This window comes from Leuresthes tenuis, unplaced genomic scaffold (genome assembly GCF_036924035.1).
Source record: "Leuresthes tenuis unplaced genomic scaffold, fLeuTen1.0.hap1 SCAF_5, whole genome shotgun sequence".
Classification (NCBI taxonomy): Eukaryota; Metazoa; Chordata; class Actinopteri; order Atheriniformes; family Atherinopsidae; genus Leuresthes; species Leuresthes tenuis.
Window position 1 is genome coordinate 2,349,465 of NW_027325359.1, and position 17,598 is coordinate 2,367,062.

Below are 17,598 nucleotides of genomic sequence, written 5' to 3' on the forward strand. Positions count from 1 at the left end.
ACACAATGATCAGTTAATCTGTGTCATTTTTCCTAACATTATTGTCAATATCAATTTTTAGAATTTAGACCCACTTAGCTGTTAGGTATGAATGCCAAAATTCATTGAAGATCAGTAAAGAAAAAGCCAAAAGTGCCAGTCTGAGTGTAAGGGAACGTTGCCGGCAAGTTCATGTAATAGGTTCTTGTTCATTAATTTAGCTTTCCATGAATCACACTGATAACAATGGCTCTTATACAGCTAAAGGCATCAGAATTCAATTGATAGGACACTCCCAAATTAAAAATAGCATGCCCAAAGCAAAGCTATGGTAATAATATCCAATAGATTTTTGTTTGGTTTCTGTCTCAGGGTAATGTCTGAAAACTACATTCTTTGTTTTAATTACTGGCACAAAGGCACATAGCAATACTTTAGTGCTCTCAGCTTGTTGACATTTAAACTTTTGTTTTTGAGGACATGCTCGTAAACTGATATTTTACTGGAAGTACGTCACCACTGCTGTGTGCATGTAGCCTATTACCAAGACAAGGGATTAATGAACTAATTCAAGCTTAGAAAATATGTTTCTCAATTGATCAACTGCTTCTACTCCTAAAGAAGAAGTGAAATAATTGCTGGCATGACAGAATAAAATGGTGCCCACTAGAAAAGCAAAACAGCAAAAAAATTTACTCATTTTATTCTCTTATTCAGAATTTAATTACAAGTCAGTGACTACTACACCCCCGCCCAACTATATTCATTACAATCATACAGACACTTTCTGAGGCTGCAATGCGACCTAGTTTATAAACCGCAAACCAGTTAATGGAAATATGCCTGATTTGCATTTTCATTCTGCAACATTTCTAAAGTTATCAAAAGCTTCAGAGATAGGGGCTATGTGATATACTGGAAAGTTAAAAGGCAGGGATGAAATGCGACATTGTGGAAAAAAAGCTATCATCAGAGTACAAACAACTGAAAAGAGGAATTTTACAGTGGAAAACTGAATAGTTTCTGAATACTATTTGAGAAATCGTATTTTAATTTATATATTTTCACATTTTTGCTGGCAATAACCCATTTTTTAATTTAATTTACATTGAACACTTCAGGGCTTCTTACTTGAAAGGCCACCAAGCAATGAAACGAGAGCTACAGAAATGATTTTGATTGTCTCGACAGCAGTGTGAAGCTCTCCCAAAACCAAACCACACAACTTCAGATTACAATGGTGCTTAAATGTTTTCACATAGGAACCTCGCCCACACCTTGCAGTCACTCTAGTTGTGAAGAGCCAGAGCTTTCTGCATCAGCCGCTGGGTTAGAGGGGAGTTGGGTCTCACGGCATCGCGCTCCACGAGAAGACATCTAGGGAAATTCAGCAAAGCACAGGGCGGAGCAAAGGGATGAATAGATTCAAAGAGACTGCAAGCAGAGAGGCTAAACGATCAATAATGAAAGTATAACAGGGTGTACAGACAGGCAATGTCAGCTACATAGTGTGTTCTGTAAGCACAATGAAAAACAGATTATAAATATCTATGTGTGGACCTTCATGATGAGTTATGTGTGTTAAATCAGCGAGGTAACAATCAGCTGTGAATGGAATATCTGCTAATCTGCTATATGTAAAGAACAAGGAGTGGTCAAAGTTCAAGACCACAGTCATCCTCCACAAGCGTGTTCAGGCTACTAGGATCGCTCAAAGAACAAGTTAATGAATAATCCACAAGGCCACGAGGAACTTCAATCACAAAGGCCTTTCTCACATCAGCTACTGTAAATGTTCATGAGTCATGTATCAGGAGAACGCCGAACAGCAGCAGCGTGGAAAGCAGGGTTCCAAGGATACAGCCATCGCTCTTTAAAAGGAAAAATATTCCTGTCTAAAGTTTCCTAAAGACGGCGTGGACAAGCCGGAAGACTGATGGAAAAATATTTTGTGAAAGGAGGACACCAAAATATGGAATAAGAGGCGTATCCCATCAGTGAAACATGGTGGTGCACCATGGTGACAAGCTGAATTATACCACTTAGTTCTTAAGGGAAAAGGGAGGAAATCGGTTCAGGTCACTAATCTTAAAAAAACAAAAACAAACAAACACACACATACAAGTTGTTCTTTGACAATTAATTGAGAATAAAGTCAAAGTCAGTGTGCTTTGGGAATAACTTCGTTGGCACAAAAATACAATTCTGTATCAGTGCTACAGGCTGCTTGTAAGAAAAGTGAAAGTTATAATTGGTTAGTTGCTAAGAGTTTATTGTGTGTAAACAGCACTAATTTATCCCACGAGTTAGGCGTCTTTTGTAAGCCCGAATGATTCATAGGTCAGTGATAAGTGGCTTAACAAAAGGAGAAAAAATAAAAACACATTTTGACTGAAAATAGTCATTTACAAGGACTGGACTGAGGATGGGTGAGGAAACAGCCAATGTCATCAAGCCTGGAGAACTATTGTTCGGGACCACTTTACAAGATTACAATGAAGTCTGGCTCCTTGGAAGCTAAATATAAAGAAATGAGGAGCGCTTCAACACTTCAGCACAGTACTGAAAGTCCAACACATAAAGTGAGGAAAACTCCAGTCCTCGAGCGCTGCTGTCCTGCAGGTTTTAGATGTTTCCTCGCTCCAACACGCCTGATTCAGATCGATGCCTCATTAGCTGGTTTGTGCAGAATTTAACAATCTTTTGAAGAGATCCATTTCCTCTGAATCAGCTGCATTGAAACATATAAAACCAGCAGGACAGCAGCGCTCGAGGACAGGAGTTTGAGATCCCTGCTCTAAAGGGTCTGAAAAACATTTTGCACAAGTAAAAACATGGAAAAATTGCAAAGCACTGTAAGTTGAACCAACTGATGAATACTACTTGGCCTGAAATCCCAGTTGTACATTACCTTCCCAGTTTCTGGTGATGCTTGTTCTCTGATTTCATGGCTGCATGAATAAGCAGCTGATTGAACAGATCTCTCTGTAAAAAACAATGGACAAGCCTATCAGTAAGCACAAACCTCTTCAAACACCAGACAGTCTTTCCACTATACTGAATATAAACACTGCAGAACCTCTGAGGATTGTTTTCAGAACATCAAATTCATGAAATCCATCAGAAAACTTTATTATTTATATGTTGATGCACAGCACTCCACTTTCTGACACCACAACATGCGGTTTGCTCACAGACCTTATGAATGCAGCTCTGCAGCAGTTTTCTTTACTTTTTCCATGTTTTTTTTACAATAACAACGATTTTTGTGTTGCTCAAAATAACACAACACAGGCTCAAGGCTGAAATCTTTTCAGCCTTTTATTTTGGTTCTAAAAGAGTCGCCGTTTGCTCTAAATTTCGATTTTTTTTTCAGTTTTCTCATGCTAAAAGACTTTTCTGCTAACCTCACCTGTGCATCACTGCCACCTACGTTTACCACGGAGTAGCGTAAGGGGTGCAATAGTTCCACAGCTTGGTTGTAGTTGCCTTGGTCGTACTCCATCATAGCCTTGCACATCGGTATGCCGATACTCTCGGCCAGCCGATGTTGCTGATTTTCACCTGGTTCTCTGTGAAGGAAAGTAGTGGTTTAAAAAAAATTATATTCTCAGTGAAACAATGAAATGAGATAAAGGAAAGTTCTGAAAAATCTAATAAATCTATAGAAATAGCTAAAGTGGGTTTACTTCCAGAGACTTTCAAGGTGCAGAAATCTAAGAAGGATTTACTTCACTCTATGGCAAACATTAGTTACTGTCAGAAGGCTTTTTTGGATTAGCCGATGTTCTGAATCTGTGCCTTTAACATTAAAAGTATATTATACATTTTACTCTCAAACCAAAGTAAAAGTGCTGTAGTGAATATGAGTGACGGACTTAAATAAATTTAGAGCTTAAACAAGTCTGCGGCTTGATTCAAAGGTTATACAACATGTATTAAATCAAAAGGAAAAAACATGACGGCTTTAAGAACTGATTTCAAATGTCTGTTTTTCTGTGGTTTATTAGCTTAAGAAAAAAGGAGAACAAAGGTTGTTCAAGGTAAGAAATCCACAACATTATAACCACCAACTCCACAAAGACAGTAGTTCCTGGTACAACCAATCAGCTACAGAGGGAGGATCCCTTTCCCTAAAAGACAAGGCGGCTCAGAGCTCTTTTTCAAGATGTGTTCTCTCTCAGCCTCACATCCTACACTCAGCCTTGTTTCTGTGTCAGTTTTACATAAGGCTTGTGCTACTCTTATGTAAGTCTGACAGAGTGTTGAGGTGAAGAGAATCAATGGTGCGGAACTTACTTCGCCAGTTCCTGGAGGCCCTCCACTAGACGTTGAGTAGTCTTGGTCTCTTTAGCGCCCAGAGACGCCACGAGGAAGTGGAGGTCATTAAACAAAGTCACATGATCATCAGTGTGAGGCTGGGTTATCTGGAGCAGCTCTCGCCAGCGGTCTTTAACACACACACCTGCAACACACAGGCACTAAATGAGATGACAAATGTTGCAACATTTTCATCGGGTAATATGGCATATTGTCCTCCAACAGAAGGTGCAACATGCAACCTTTCCCGGATCCTAATCAAACCCCTATCAGTGATATGAGCGTTATCGTGAGTCCTACCTTCCATCTCTAATCTGCACAGCATTGAGCTGGAATCCACGGTGTCCAACATGGATCCTGAGGCTTTGCAACGTTTGAACACCTTTGGGAAACGGCACACATTTTCTCTCTTCATCTTGAAAGCTGAGGTTTGTAACATGCAGCAACCTCAGGATAATATTATTACAAGAGATCAAATTTTAATCTGTGGATTCTCAGATGTGAGTGCTGTAACATTTATGGTTTTCAGCAAACTTGATGTGATCATTTCTGACACTTATGGCAGTGGTAAGTGACTCTATGAAATGTTCCTGTGAATGCTCAGAACATAAAAACACTCACATATATTCACATATTATCACTGTCCCAGTTTTAGTGTGAAAAAAAAAATCAGCTTCACTTTACGTTGAAATGCATGTAGGCGTTTACTCACATTTTCACATAAATTCAACCACTTGACCCACTTGATTCATAACTAGCATAACATGATGCTTTTACACTTCAGAGAGACATACAGCTAAAGGTTTGATGCAAACACTCACTACAAACCAACCTGTGTGTCATATATTTGCAGAGCAGCTTCATATTGCCCCTGTGGAGGAGATGGTGAGAAACACAGAGTTAAATTACTTCTGAATTAAGAGATAAACCAGGTTGATAAATTGTGTTGCACAGAATCAAACTCAAATTATTCTTATAATATAATCAACTCCAGGCTTTCAACTACTCATGGGAAATGATAAATACAAGTTCCACAAGCACTTATACTGCCAATTATCCGCTTGACTGAAAAAAATTATTATAATACTTACCTTCTCAATGAAGTACAGAGCCCAATGCCAGTAGTTGTGGCTGGCCAGAACGTCAGATACCTGGAATAAAAAAAATACGTATTTCGTGAAAATTTATCAAGAATATAGTTTATTTTGTAATTACACTGAGTGACTCTGATATCTATGATGTAACCTAGATGTGATCCAGCCTAAAAACACACTTCCAAGGCACATTTAAACGTAGTACCTGCCAGTCTTTCTCCCTACTCTCCATGAACTTCAATCCTTCGTCCACCTCTGCCCTCATCTCATAAACATGGGCTACGGCATGGACAGACCAAGCATCATCTGGAGTCAAAGCAAGGCCCTGCGCAGGAGAGTTTGAAACAAAAAGAGGTGAAAATCAGCTCTAAAACTATCCAGCTCTTCCTTTCGATGTTCCGTGATCTTTTTTCCAAGCAATTCATGCCACAACTACTCTATATGCATGAGAAACAAGTGACATCCTGGACTGGCACAATCAGCACAGGCACTGATAGCCTGGAATACACAGCCACAATATATCTACAAAAAAACTATAAGCAAGGAGAAAATCTCACCTCCATTGCCACTTTCAAAGCCTGGTCATAAAACCGAGTCTCAAGGAGGCCAAAGGAATAAAGCCCTTTCAGATAGCTGAAAGCAAACACACAGAAAACCTATTAGAAGATACAGGAAGGGAAGCACATTCACTCATGCATGTAGGAGGATAAAAGCAAGCTTTAACCAATAAATAAATTAATTCAGTGTTACACATAGATTCATTCATGCTTTTACCATTAGCAATAAGGGAATTATCATAAGTGATGGCACTGCTCTTGCTCGCCACGAGGACTAAACTTATTTCACTGACTGATCGAGCCTGTCTTGCTATGAATGCTGCATTCTGTACCTGAACAAAGGCGTGTGAGGTTTCCAGTGAGGAAGCACCCTCGCCACCGAGTCTCTCATCTGGGTTTGGGCCCCCATGTAGAAGTAGGCATCATGGGCAAATTTGAGGGCCAACAGATCAGTTGGATGATCAACCAAAATGTCCTCCCATACTTCAGAGGCTTTTGGAAAATTTCTACAAGAAACACGAGGCATTGTCAGAGAAAAGCACCAGCTGGGGGACAATGGACAAAAAACTAGGCACACCAGGAGAATCACAGACGCCGTGGTGCTTTGCGGTGCTTTGTGAGGGAATTAGAAGCGCTTGAAATGCTGTATCCTCCAAGAGGAGGATATAGGATTTATAGGATTTCCTACTATACTATGGGAAAATAAGACACTGAAGGTACAATACAAATACTACTACTTAGACTGTGACTGAAATTTACAATGTCTTCAATGCAATATAACAGCTGGATTCTGTTCATCTGAGGCATGTGGTTGAATGCCAGAGGGAAGAGACAAAGAGCACATTCTGTAATTAACAAATCACAACCATTTCTGTTGTTTTGTTCCAGATAAAAATGCGAAATTCTCTCGCAGGCAGCCCAATTCCTGGGGTACCATAAAACTCCGCTTTGCTAATGTTCACTGCCCACACTGGTGACTTCACTTGTGAAATGCATTAGTTTATTTGGGGAGCAATATCAAATACTTTAAGTAAATAAAATAAGCTGATGAAAGGACATTTTCAATGTTACACATGGATGCAGAAGTCTTTGTTTGTAATCCAGGTTTTTCTACCTTAACTTAATTACATCACCACGAAACAAACCTGCATATAGCTTGTCCTCAGGCTGCATTTGGCTAACCTTTGACACCTTTAAGAGAAAGAAGCTAAAACAGCATTTCACTCAGAAAGTGCGATTTATGATCATCACTTCTACCACAACAAGTTACTGTGAATATTCCCATAGAAATATTTACTGTGCACAGTGCAGTAAAGATCCGATTCGCTTTTTATGTGATGGAAAAAGATTCTCATATAAATTTGAATTGTCCATATATCAATGGCAGTTAACTGAATATCTTATTTCAAAGGGTGCTTGTACATGAATAAGGCTTTTTTTCTTTTAAGTGATGACAAATATATCTTTTTTTTTTTTAAATCACATTTGTAGTACTGACACCATATTATCAAAGCTACTTCATATCTAATGTCTGGGAAGGAACTATTGCCCCCTGCACCTTGAAAAAGGAGCTATTACTAGAATAAAAAAAGGATTCTCCTCTGTTATATAATTTATATCAATGGGTCCCCTGATCACTAATTCAGTCTTCAATGGTAGTTAAGAATCCACTGGCCTTTTATCATTATATATCCCTCTGTTTCAACAGCCACCCTGTGGATCTTACCCATGTGAGAAGAGTTCTATGGCTCTGACATGCTGCTTCTCTCGAGGTGAGATGTTCTGGCTGTTGGCGAGCTCCACTGTTCGCTTCACAGCACTGGCCAGACGCTCATTCAGCCGGGTGCTGCTTGTTGTTGCAACCAGCTCCAACCCCGTACTGATAACGTGACCCATGACTGTGGCAAAAAACAAATAACACTTTTCCTTTTGGACTTTCCCAATGCAACAAAGCAGTTCACATGAATAATCACATGCACTTGTGAAAGTACTGTTTTTAGACCCACACCACATTAGAAGAGGGGCACCTTATGATAACTCTCTTCTTTTCCTCTCTGCCTCCCTGAGATTAAACTAATATGAAGAAAGCACAATATGTAAGAAGGCTTAAACAAAAAGTTTAAAAGACTAAATCTGCACATAGTATGTTAGCCAGCTCGTGCCTGCTGCCTGTGCCTTTGTGTTATTCCACTTGAACTGATTCAATATACCAAAATATGAAATTGTTTTTCCTTCTAACATATTATCAATTATGCTGAAGGACAGTTGGTCTGTGAATGAAAGGCAACGATAACCGAAACTCTCAGAAAAAACGGAGAGAAATGGAGACAAGAAGGCTAAATGTTTGTGTCTAGCCTGAGGACAGCTCACAGTACTCCTGAGGTCTGTTTCACAAAACAGGTTTAGTGAAAACTGAGTTTATGAACCCTGAAATGAAGGAAACTCTTGAGTTTCACAAAGGGAGGTAACTCAAACCAGAAAAAGAGTGGTACCTTCAGCCTGTTTCAGAGAGAGGTAACTTAAACTCTCTATGACCCTAACCTGGTCGGGACCAGGTTTTTCCTCAATAAACCTCGAGTTTCTCTCTGTCTCCCCCCTATTAGAGCCCCACACGACATTTGATTTCCTCATTCATTTGTTCAGTCAGCAGGCGAGTTTTGGTGTAGCCTAGTTCTTCTAGTTCTAGAAGTCCATTAGGGACAGTAGGAGGCGACTTTTTTCATGTCCTTTTGACAACGATCCCATGGATGAAGGTGCAGCATTACTGCACAGAGAATTAAATATTCGTTGGGAGAAGGTTATTAGACCGTGCATAAATGTTTTAGCATTTCCAGACAATTATCTTTTTGAGCAGCACCATCAGAATCTGTTGGGACAAAAGAAAAAAAGACATAACTATCTGTATGAATAGGCTTAAAAAAGATATCTAAAGGCCTTTTACAAGGCACTTGTGTCTTGGGGGGTGGACTCAGAGGATGAGCTCCCTCCAGGGATTCCCTCAGCCAGCGGCCTTCCAATATTCTGATTTAGTGTGTAGAAGTCTGTGTTAGTTTAAATAGGATTAATTATTTAACAGAACATGATATAGATGAGAAGATATCTATGTGTGAAAACAGCATTATGTTGGGGATAAAACAACTACAGTCAAATAGCTACTTAATATTTACTTTCCAGTGTAAAACATGATTAAAATGAGGTTCCTACATGCCGAGGTCTGACCTGTTTGAACAATGTTTTTATATTTCATCTTAAACTGCTGCAAAGTGTGCATCTCCCCCGCGGGATTGCACCTAAATGAAATAAATTAATAGGCTCCCATTCAAGCAGTTTCCCCCCATAATATTATTGTGATTGCAAAGGAGAACATTTAAACTCACGCACTGACCCGAGCAGCAATGTTCTCCCTCTCTTTTTCAGCTGCAGCTAAAAACGTGCTGAAACCCGCCATATGAGCGCATTAAGATTTCCAATTTGAGGTTGGTGAAAAACGTAGCTGTCCTCTTACCCGTTGCCATGGTGACTCGTCGAAATCAGGGCTCCATTGATGCTGGCTTTGTATAGCTATGATGCACGTGCTTAACTTAAGGTGAAACTACCCAGAGTTTACTCAAATAACTCAAATCAGCGTTTCTGGAACCGGAAACTCAGAGTTTTCTATCTCAGAGTTGATCAACTCAAAGTCCAGGATTAAACTCAGAGCTTGTTGAACCTGTTTTGTGAAACGGACCCCTGGTGTACTTAAGACTCTTTGCAAACAACTTACCACATCCTCTTCCTAAAACAGCTGCATAAGACTGGAAGCCTCTTCCTAAATGCCAACCAAGAACTTGCTTTGCTGGATATTATATATTGACGATGACCTTTATTACACCATTTTCTGTACATTACACTTTTAATGTGATTTTCAGCTCGGTGATCATTAACATGCCCTTATGATTTGAGGTGGTTCCCTGATGACACACACTACGGTCTCTCGAAGGCATACATTTCATTAAATCTGCAGCAACTACAGCATCTATTAATGTGGACAGAATTCTTATAAATCATGTGTACATAATGATCAATAATGAATCACTCTAATCGTTTTTCTTATGTAATAGTACATCTAGAAAGCCATAATCATTCACTTTCAACTTCAAACACGCTTGATGAGAAAAGTTACCATATTTCACGAGAACCAACTAAGTTACACAAAAAATAAAATAAAATAAAATAATAATTTACCAAAGTTTGGGTCAGCTGTCTGGATAGCAGACATGCATCCTTCAATGCCTCCTAAGGTTTCATCATTCCTCCATTTCACATACTGAAAGCCAAGCAAAATTGAGATATTTATTTCTTTAACATATGATTTGCATCATACGCGGATGTGAAGTCGTGTACCTGCGTGAGTATGGCATCATAGAGTTTGCAAGCTTCATTACTGCTGGTAGACAGCGGAAGCCCTTCAGCCCTCCATGCCTGTGGGTAAAAATGCAGATTAGTGCAGTTTAACAGAGTAAATTCTGTATTTAGATGCAAATAACGCAACTTGTCTCTAAAGTCAGGCTGTGCAAAGTTTAAGTTCTCCGTTTTTGCAAAAAATCACAGCGCTGACGTGCACGAAGCTGAATCCCATTCGCCATATTTTCACTTATTAATCCCAACATAACAACGCTTAATCGAACCTGGTCAATATTTAATTTGACGCAGTGAATATCGCTCTTTTTCTAACGTGATTATTGACTAAATTCTTTATATCAATGCTACCGAGATCTCCTTTACTTAACTGGCAGTCTCTGAAACTTGTCTCGATCATTGTTATGGTCCAGCTGTCCTGACTTTCGACAAACTTATCAGATGTGTGGCCGGAAGTTACTGTTATGTTGCTTTAACTTCACAGTAAGTGTGGGGGCGAGGCGTTTAAAATATATTTGTATTAAAGTACTAAAGAAATATCAATTATCAACTCAAATGTAAGCGGAACAAAGACTGCATACAAAAAAGAAAAATCCGCTATTTTACCAGGGTTTCACTTAATGTACTTTATTTTGTTAAATGACCAAATCCGATTCGGAGCTAGAAAAGAAAAGTGCCACTTAACAGCTCTTTAGGGATTTAGACCAGTTTAGGACGGATCCAGATGAAAAACCACAATACTGACACAATTCAAGTCCTACAGACGTTTAAACACAGATTATGACCAGTGAAACCATTATTTTACTTGTGAAAAGTAATTAGGAGGGGGGTGTAGCTCTAGATAAAAATAAATTAATCAATAAATTAAAAAGAGAGCAACAACTCAATAGTTAAGACTTTATATCTGGTTTTACCAACAGAAACCAAAGATAAAACCTCTGTTTCTGAAAGTGCAACATGGCCCATTTCAGGGAAATGTTCTTCCTTTTTTTCCTTTTCTTTTTCACTATTTCATAACAACCTAACAAAGAAGAGGTAACACAAGACACTTAAAAGTCCGATAACAATATTCTAAGTACTATATCAGACTATTATGCCTAATAAAATTAGGTTTTCTGCAACTTCTTCCTCTCCACTTTCGTCGTTGTGGCGTAGTAGCGGCAACCTTCACGGAGCAGCGACACCTCTGTGACGGAGAAGATTGCAACTCCTGGCGCATCGACTCGCGCCACGATATATGCGCCACGATACTGTAGCTTTTAGGCTGCAAACTCAGAAGCCAGCTCCATGTCAGTGACTGACCTGGGATTTTTCTTTTTCATTCTCCCTGTTTTACAAATATCACTCCTTCCAAGTTCTACACCCACTTCATCATGTTCACCCTGGAAAGGTTGCCAGTCCATCACAGAGACAAATAACCATGCACCTCACAGTCAACTGAGAATCATCAATTAACCCAACATTCATGCTTTTGAGGTGTTGGAGGAAGCAGATACACCTACAGCTAACACAGGTTCAGAGAAAACATCCAAACTCGACACAGAAAGCTGTCAGGCTGGGAAAGACCAGCACACCTCATCTGTCTATCCACAGAAACTGATGGTCTTCTTGGGCTCTGGATTAGATAAAATGTATATTTTATATCATAACAGAATACACGACTGAATAGGATAAACGTGATCTTGGCTAGGGCTTGAATCTTTAATAGAGCACATGTGGACAGTTTCCAGGCAGGGAGGGTTCAATAAAGTTCACTGACTGCATTACAGGAAATATTTCACAATATGTCTTTTTTAAACTTTTATTTGTATGTTTAACAGTATTTTCTCTGCATCAAATATAAGCCATTCTTTCTTTATCTAGTCCTTTGGGATTCCTGAAACACTAATCCGATGGTCTTTTTTATGTAGTACTGTCTCCATCACAGTGTCTGCAAACATTTGGTAAAATAATTCATTAAAATCTATCGTTTTTGTTGTGTTATCAAAGATCTTATGGAGTTTAGTCGTATGTATGCGACTACTTTTCCATTTCCATGTAGTGTGACTGCATTCCATATTCTACCCATATATGCATTTTAAAGTTAAGTACTGCATGTCCACAGCAGAAGTAAACAGAAATAATCATCAGGTCAGAGCTGGTAAAACAGTGCAGAGTAGCATAATAGACCTTTTACTGGCTGGAGAAATAAAGAAGTGAGAAACAAGTCAGTGTCAGCTCTCAACCCTAAGCTCATAAACACAACCCACACAACAAAACAGAGTTCACTGAACAAACATATAAAAGAACTGCATTGCTTTATTGCCGTTTTCAGCATACATCCAACACCCCCTATGTATCTTAGCTACATGAAGCATTTACATTACGAGTCATGTGTCAACAGAACGGTTTAAAAATTAGGATTCATTTTCTTTACATATAATACAATTTGCACACAGGTTAATAAATATCAATACAATCATTTCAAACTTATCACACACCATCTAAGACATCAAGCTTTAAAATTCTGTAACTTTTTTTCCACAGCCTCTGTGCTGTTAAACAGTGGCTTTTTTTTTTTTTTTTTTAACAGTTGCCAAAAAGGCTATTAGATGTGTCTGCCCACCAGATATCGCCTAATGTTTGATGCAAATTGCCCGTAAAATAGTTTGCATTTCTTTAGCACCCCATTTTTAATGATGCGTTTAGGGACATGCTATACAAAACGTAAAAATCTCCAAGTGGGACTCACTGATGACGGCCTCATAAACAACTAAAATGTATTAAATATAACTTAATTGTGGAGAGTGAAAATGAAAAAGGCATCTTGTTCAATGATAAAATATTAACACTGCTATATACTGTGCAAATGTTGTGTAGTGTGTACATTGTGATGTACACTTAGATATCACACCAGAGAAAGTCTTGTGGCACAAAGTGAGTGATGTGAACTACAATGATGATATAATGAGATCTGACTGCTGCTCGTTCCCGTCTCTCACAGCAGGAACCATTACGTTGAACAAGCATTTGTAAACTTTAACCATGAGTGTGATATATAGTGAATGGCATCTCACGGAGAGGCCCATCATTATCAGGTCACATGAAATGCCTGAAGAAATGTAAAGTTCTTTGAGTCTTCGATGTGTCTGCAGCCATCATGCCCGACATGCGATTGGCTTGGGAGTGCATGAGAGTTACACTCAAGTGCAAGACAATGAGATTCTGGGCGCTCTCCTGAGGACGCAATTTAAAAAAAAAAAAAAGATAAGAAAAATATAACCTGTTAAGTCTGCAATAGCAAACAAAAATGCATGAAAAAGAAACATGGCCATAATTAATGGATTCTTCATGTTGACTCACTCAGCACTGAGTGGGGAGAGGAAGAGAATAAAAACCCAAAAAAGCTTTTCTTGGAACTGTTGTTGTTCACTGGGATGCTTAAGTCAGTTTATCAGAGGAAAGAAAGGCAGCTTCAGAAGAAGGTGTTGGTCTTACAGTCAGACTGAAAAGTCCGGTAACATGGCGCCAACATTTCAAAAGACTTCTGCAGCAGTCTTTGTTGAAAAGAGAGGACCGCTTAAAATGTGACTCATTCAACACAACTATACACAAAAACACTTTTTTTTTTTTTTTTACAATTCCTTGACATCAGCAGGACTAAACTGCATTATTCCCTTTTACATAATTGAGAGTGAAGTCTTTATACATTCTCCCAAAGGCCCGCCTTCTCGCTTGAAAGAATCCACTTCAAGGCCAGGATGATAAAATTGTGAATATGTGCTCTCTTCTCCTCCCACTCAGAAGGAGAGCAAGCAAAACTCCAAATTGATTAACTCAGAATGCCGTTAGGCAGAGGATATGTAAACGCTGCAGACTGCTTCGATGTCAGAGGCAGCCGTAGTACTGTATGTGTCTGTGTGGGTGCATGTGTGTTGTAGTCATTTTTACACATTCACTGCTGTAGGTGTGACAGTTTCAGACCAACAGCCCGAGTCGGTGTTCAGAAGACGAGTCGTATCAAAGAAAACTGCAAGGCTGAGGTTGCTTTCAACAACTCAAAGCCTTTTCCCGCAACTTGAGGAGCAATTATGAGACGCGTATTAGGCCCAGTTGAGGTTGAATCCTTTGGAGAGCATGACACCCTCCAGGTCCTTGTCCTCCTCCTTCTCTCGAAGTCTCTGCTCCTCCAGGAGGGCGACCAGGGCATCGCGCTGTTCCACCACCTCCAACATCTCATTAAGGATCTGCTTCTCCTGAGCAAGCTCCTTCTCTGTTTTCAGATGGTCTGAGAAAAACAAAGAAAAACAGAATTAAAGAGGGAAGAGACATTTAGAATTAAACAGCACTTTCAGCTCATTAGCATTCCTGTTTTCACCTTCCACGGCCATTCGCTCCCTGAGCTCCTGCTGCAGTCGGCTCTGGCGATCCTCCAGCTCCAGCTCTCTGGCACTTTGACACGGAGAGGAAAAGAAGTTTGTTCCATTGCTCAACTAAAGCTTTCATCAATACTTTACGTAATTTATTGATGCAAAATTGAAAAAAAACCTGATTACTATTTTAGGAACTGATGAATAAAATAACATGGGATAATTCATACCAAACTGAAAAGTGATTATGACCTCACAAGGACAATCAATTTCAAACGGCAATAATTACATCATTAGAAAAGAATAAATCTGTACTATTTCATCATCCTAACAGTCTATCAGGTCATACCTAATGCAGGGGCTCAAGGGAGGACAATAGATTTTGTCGACAGTGAAATATCTTTACTACTATTACAGACAATCATGGCCCAAGACGTCCAGGATGAGGCCCATAACGCATTATAGCCTCAGGCTTTGTTTTGAAGAAAAAAAAAACCCTTTTATAACCTGAAGGTTTTCTGGAAAACTTCAACCTGTAAAATATTTTACTTCTCAGCATCTGAAGAAATTAGAAACATAAAAAAAAAGCTATTTGAGAGGTTAAGCTTCATTAGTATTCATAAGTCATTGTCTTTTCCCTTTTCTTGATCAATATAATGACTGTTCATGTTTCTTGAAGACGCTGATGCAACACCTGTGTTTCATCAGGCATGAAAAGTAAAATCCCACACGTCTTGCATCACTTCTGAATGCATTTACACTTTCACAGGCCAGACCACAGACTTTTTACTTGACCAAGATTTCAAGCCCACTGGAGGAAACACTGCAGTGTGTCTCAGACCTTGTCCAGACAGCTAGTCCAATTCATTTACTGGAATATCAAGTTTTTATTGGATTTAGAAAAGTCTGGATGGCAAAGACAGAAAGAAAGCAAAAGCAAAAAGCTTTCAGATTTCCACAGATGCGTCAGCCGTCAGCGCTCTGGCCGCACATCACTTGTTAGACAAAAGAGTCAAATTGAGAGCGATGGCATTAAAGAGCAGACCGCACGCTGAGCGCCATGGTTGGTTAGAGAACAACCAACTGAATAAACTTCTTGACTTATCTGCCAATGATGCGTATGTTAAGAAAATTTACCAGCCAAAAATGTTTTTTATAAGCCCTAAATTTGCTTTATGCATCATTTAATAAGCTCCCCCCTGAGATGCGTCTTATTTCTGACCTGGGCCTCTTTAAATCTAGGCTAAAAACATACTTATTTCAGATGGCTTTTAATACCCAGTAGTATGGTGACACTTTTATATTATCTTATTCAATTTTGCTGTATTTTATTGCGTTTACTGTTATTTTATTGTTTTGTACTTATTCTTTTCTTTATTTATTATCTGCTGTAAAGCACTTTGGTACCGAAATGGATTGTTGTAAAGGGCTGTAGAAATAAAGTACATTTACATTTTATTTCATTTCCTGAAAACCCAACTCAACACCCAGTTTCATATTCTTTCCATCAAAAAAAAACATTGGCAGACAATAATATGGTTGGTATAGTGGGAGGACAGTGAGGGTCAGATAAGTCTTGACGAGTAAAAGTGCATGCAAAAAAACCTCAGCCATAAAATGTTCTCTTTAAGAATCATGAAAAAGTTTAGTGTAACTGTCAACATACTGTTTACCACTTTTGATTTATTTTAGTATATTTTCAGAAGTTATAAAATCAGGGTCTGAATGGTTTGTAAAGAAGTTGCCGTGACAACCATGGCCACACGATCAATCTATCCCTTTTCGGGATGAAAAGCAGCGCCGGTCAGTCAGTCAACCGATGAGCTACTATATCCCACCTGAGGTCAAGTCATGTACTTACAATATCATGAGTTCTGACTCATAGCGGACCAGGGCGTTCTTCTCCTGCACCAGCTTGAACCACTCTTGCATTAGTTTGGGATCATCCTTCTTGCCCATACCTGGAGGAAAGGAGGAAGCCCAGATTGCGAATGAGAACCCATACGGCTGCCAGATGTGACAGTGATGTCACACAGACAAGAACCAACACAGGCACAATGACAGCCAAGCCAGGATGTCCTTGCTGAGGGATGGTGGGGTGGAAGAATGGACTCTACACCAAGGTGGTCGCTCGTGCCATACTGAATGATGGCACGCAGGAGGGGGTGTGGAGCTACGGGTTTCAGCTTTAACGAGTGCACAAATACAGACTCACATAACCAACAAACACACACACACACACACACACACACACACAGACGATACCTGTTGTTGCAAAGTCAAGAGTTTGTGTTACCCAGCTTCGCCTGTGTCAGACGCAGCTACTCTTTGGGAGCAACTACGTTCTCCTATCATTTTGTTAGTTTGGATTTCAAATAATACATTAAAAATATAACCAACACACAGATATTACAGAGAAATAAATCCAAGAACCTGTGGAATTTCATTCCCTGCTCACATGCTGACCCAGCAGCAGAAATAAAATCCTTTTAGATCCCATTAATGCTGAGTGGTTTGAGGACAGGAAAAAAGGTATGAATTATGCTGCTCTCTGTACATATTCCATTACAAGTTCAAATGCTCGTGGAATGACTTATCACAGAGACCAATAGCGAAGTTCACACTCCTCTATTAAGTCTGCCTCTGGGAAAAACCTGGTCTGCTAACATCATGCGTTGCAGTCAGAACAGCTCCATACTTCTCCTGCAGTTCCTCACTGCCCTGCAGAGAAGCCCAGTCTATGCGTCATGCTTAGAAAGGTCTGATGTTGGCGTGATGCACTCCAACACAGACACCATGAACCCTTTCATTTATCTGACTGCAGCAGGTGGAGCCAAGCGGTTTCAATGAAACACCAGAGGGCAAACCTTGATGCAGCGTGACATACTTAGCTGGGGTAGA

General features: G+C 39.5%; 2 protein-coding genes across 2 annotated transcripts in view; both read right to left on the reverse strand.

Moving 5' to 3' along the window:
• Window positions 1–665: 665 nt before the first annotated feature.
• On the reverse strand, window positions 666–10,788 carry ttc38 (tetratricopeptide repeat domain 38). The gene is made up of 14 exons (XM_072385410.1): window positions 10,719–10,788; window positions 10,334–10,411; window positions 10,175–10,256; window positions 7,677–7,848; window positions 6,283–6,456; window positions 5,951–6,026; window positions 5,599–5,718; window positions 5,391–5,450; window positions 5,132–5,170; window positions 4,600–4,681; window positions 4,279–4,444; window positions 3,392–3,551; window positions 2,891–2,964; window positions 666–1,356 (listed from the first exon to the last, which is right to left on the reverse strand). Exons 1-14 carry the CDS (start codon window positions 10,746–10,748, stop codon window positions 1,269–1,271), a joined length of 1,401 nt encoding a protein of 466 aa, XP_072241511.1. The 5' UTR covers window positions 10,749–10,788; the 3' UTR covers window positions 666–1,268.
• Window positions 10,789–12,628: 1,840 nt separating this feature from the next.
• Window positions 12,629–17,598, reverse strand: part of mical3a (microtubule associated monooxygenase, calponin and LIM domain containing 3a) — a 56,674-nt gene continuing 51,704 nt past the window's right edge. The window contains exons 44-46 of the mRNA XM_072385411.1: window positions 16,559–16,658; window positions 14,706–14,779; window positions 12,629–14,615 (exon numbers count right to left, since the gene is read on the reverse strand). Of these exons, the coding sequence (XP_072241512.1) occupies window positions 14,431–14,615; window positions 14,706–14,779; window positions 16,559–16,658 (359 nt within the window). The 3' untranslated portion in view covers window positions 12,629–14,430. The remainder of the gene's footprint in view (window positions 14,616–14,705; window positions 14,780–16,558; window positions 16,659–17,598) is intronic.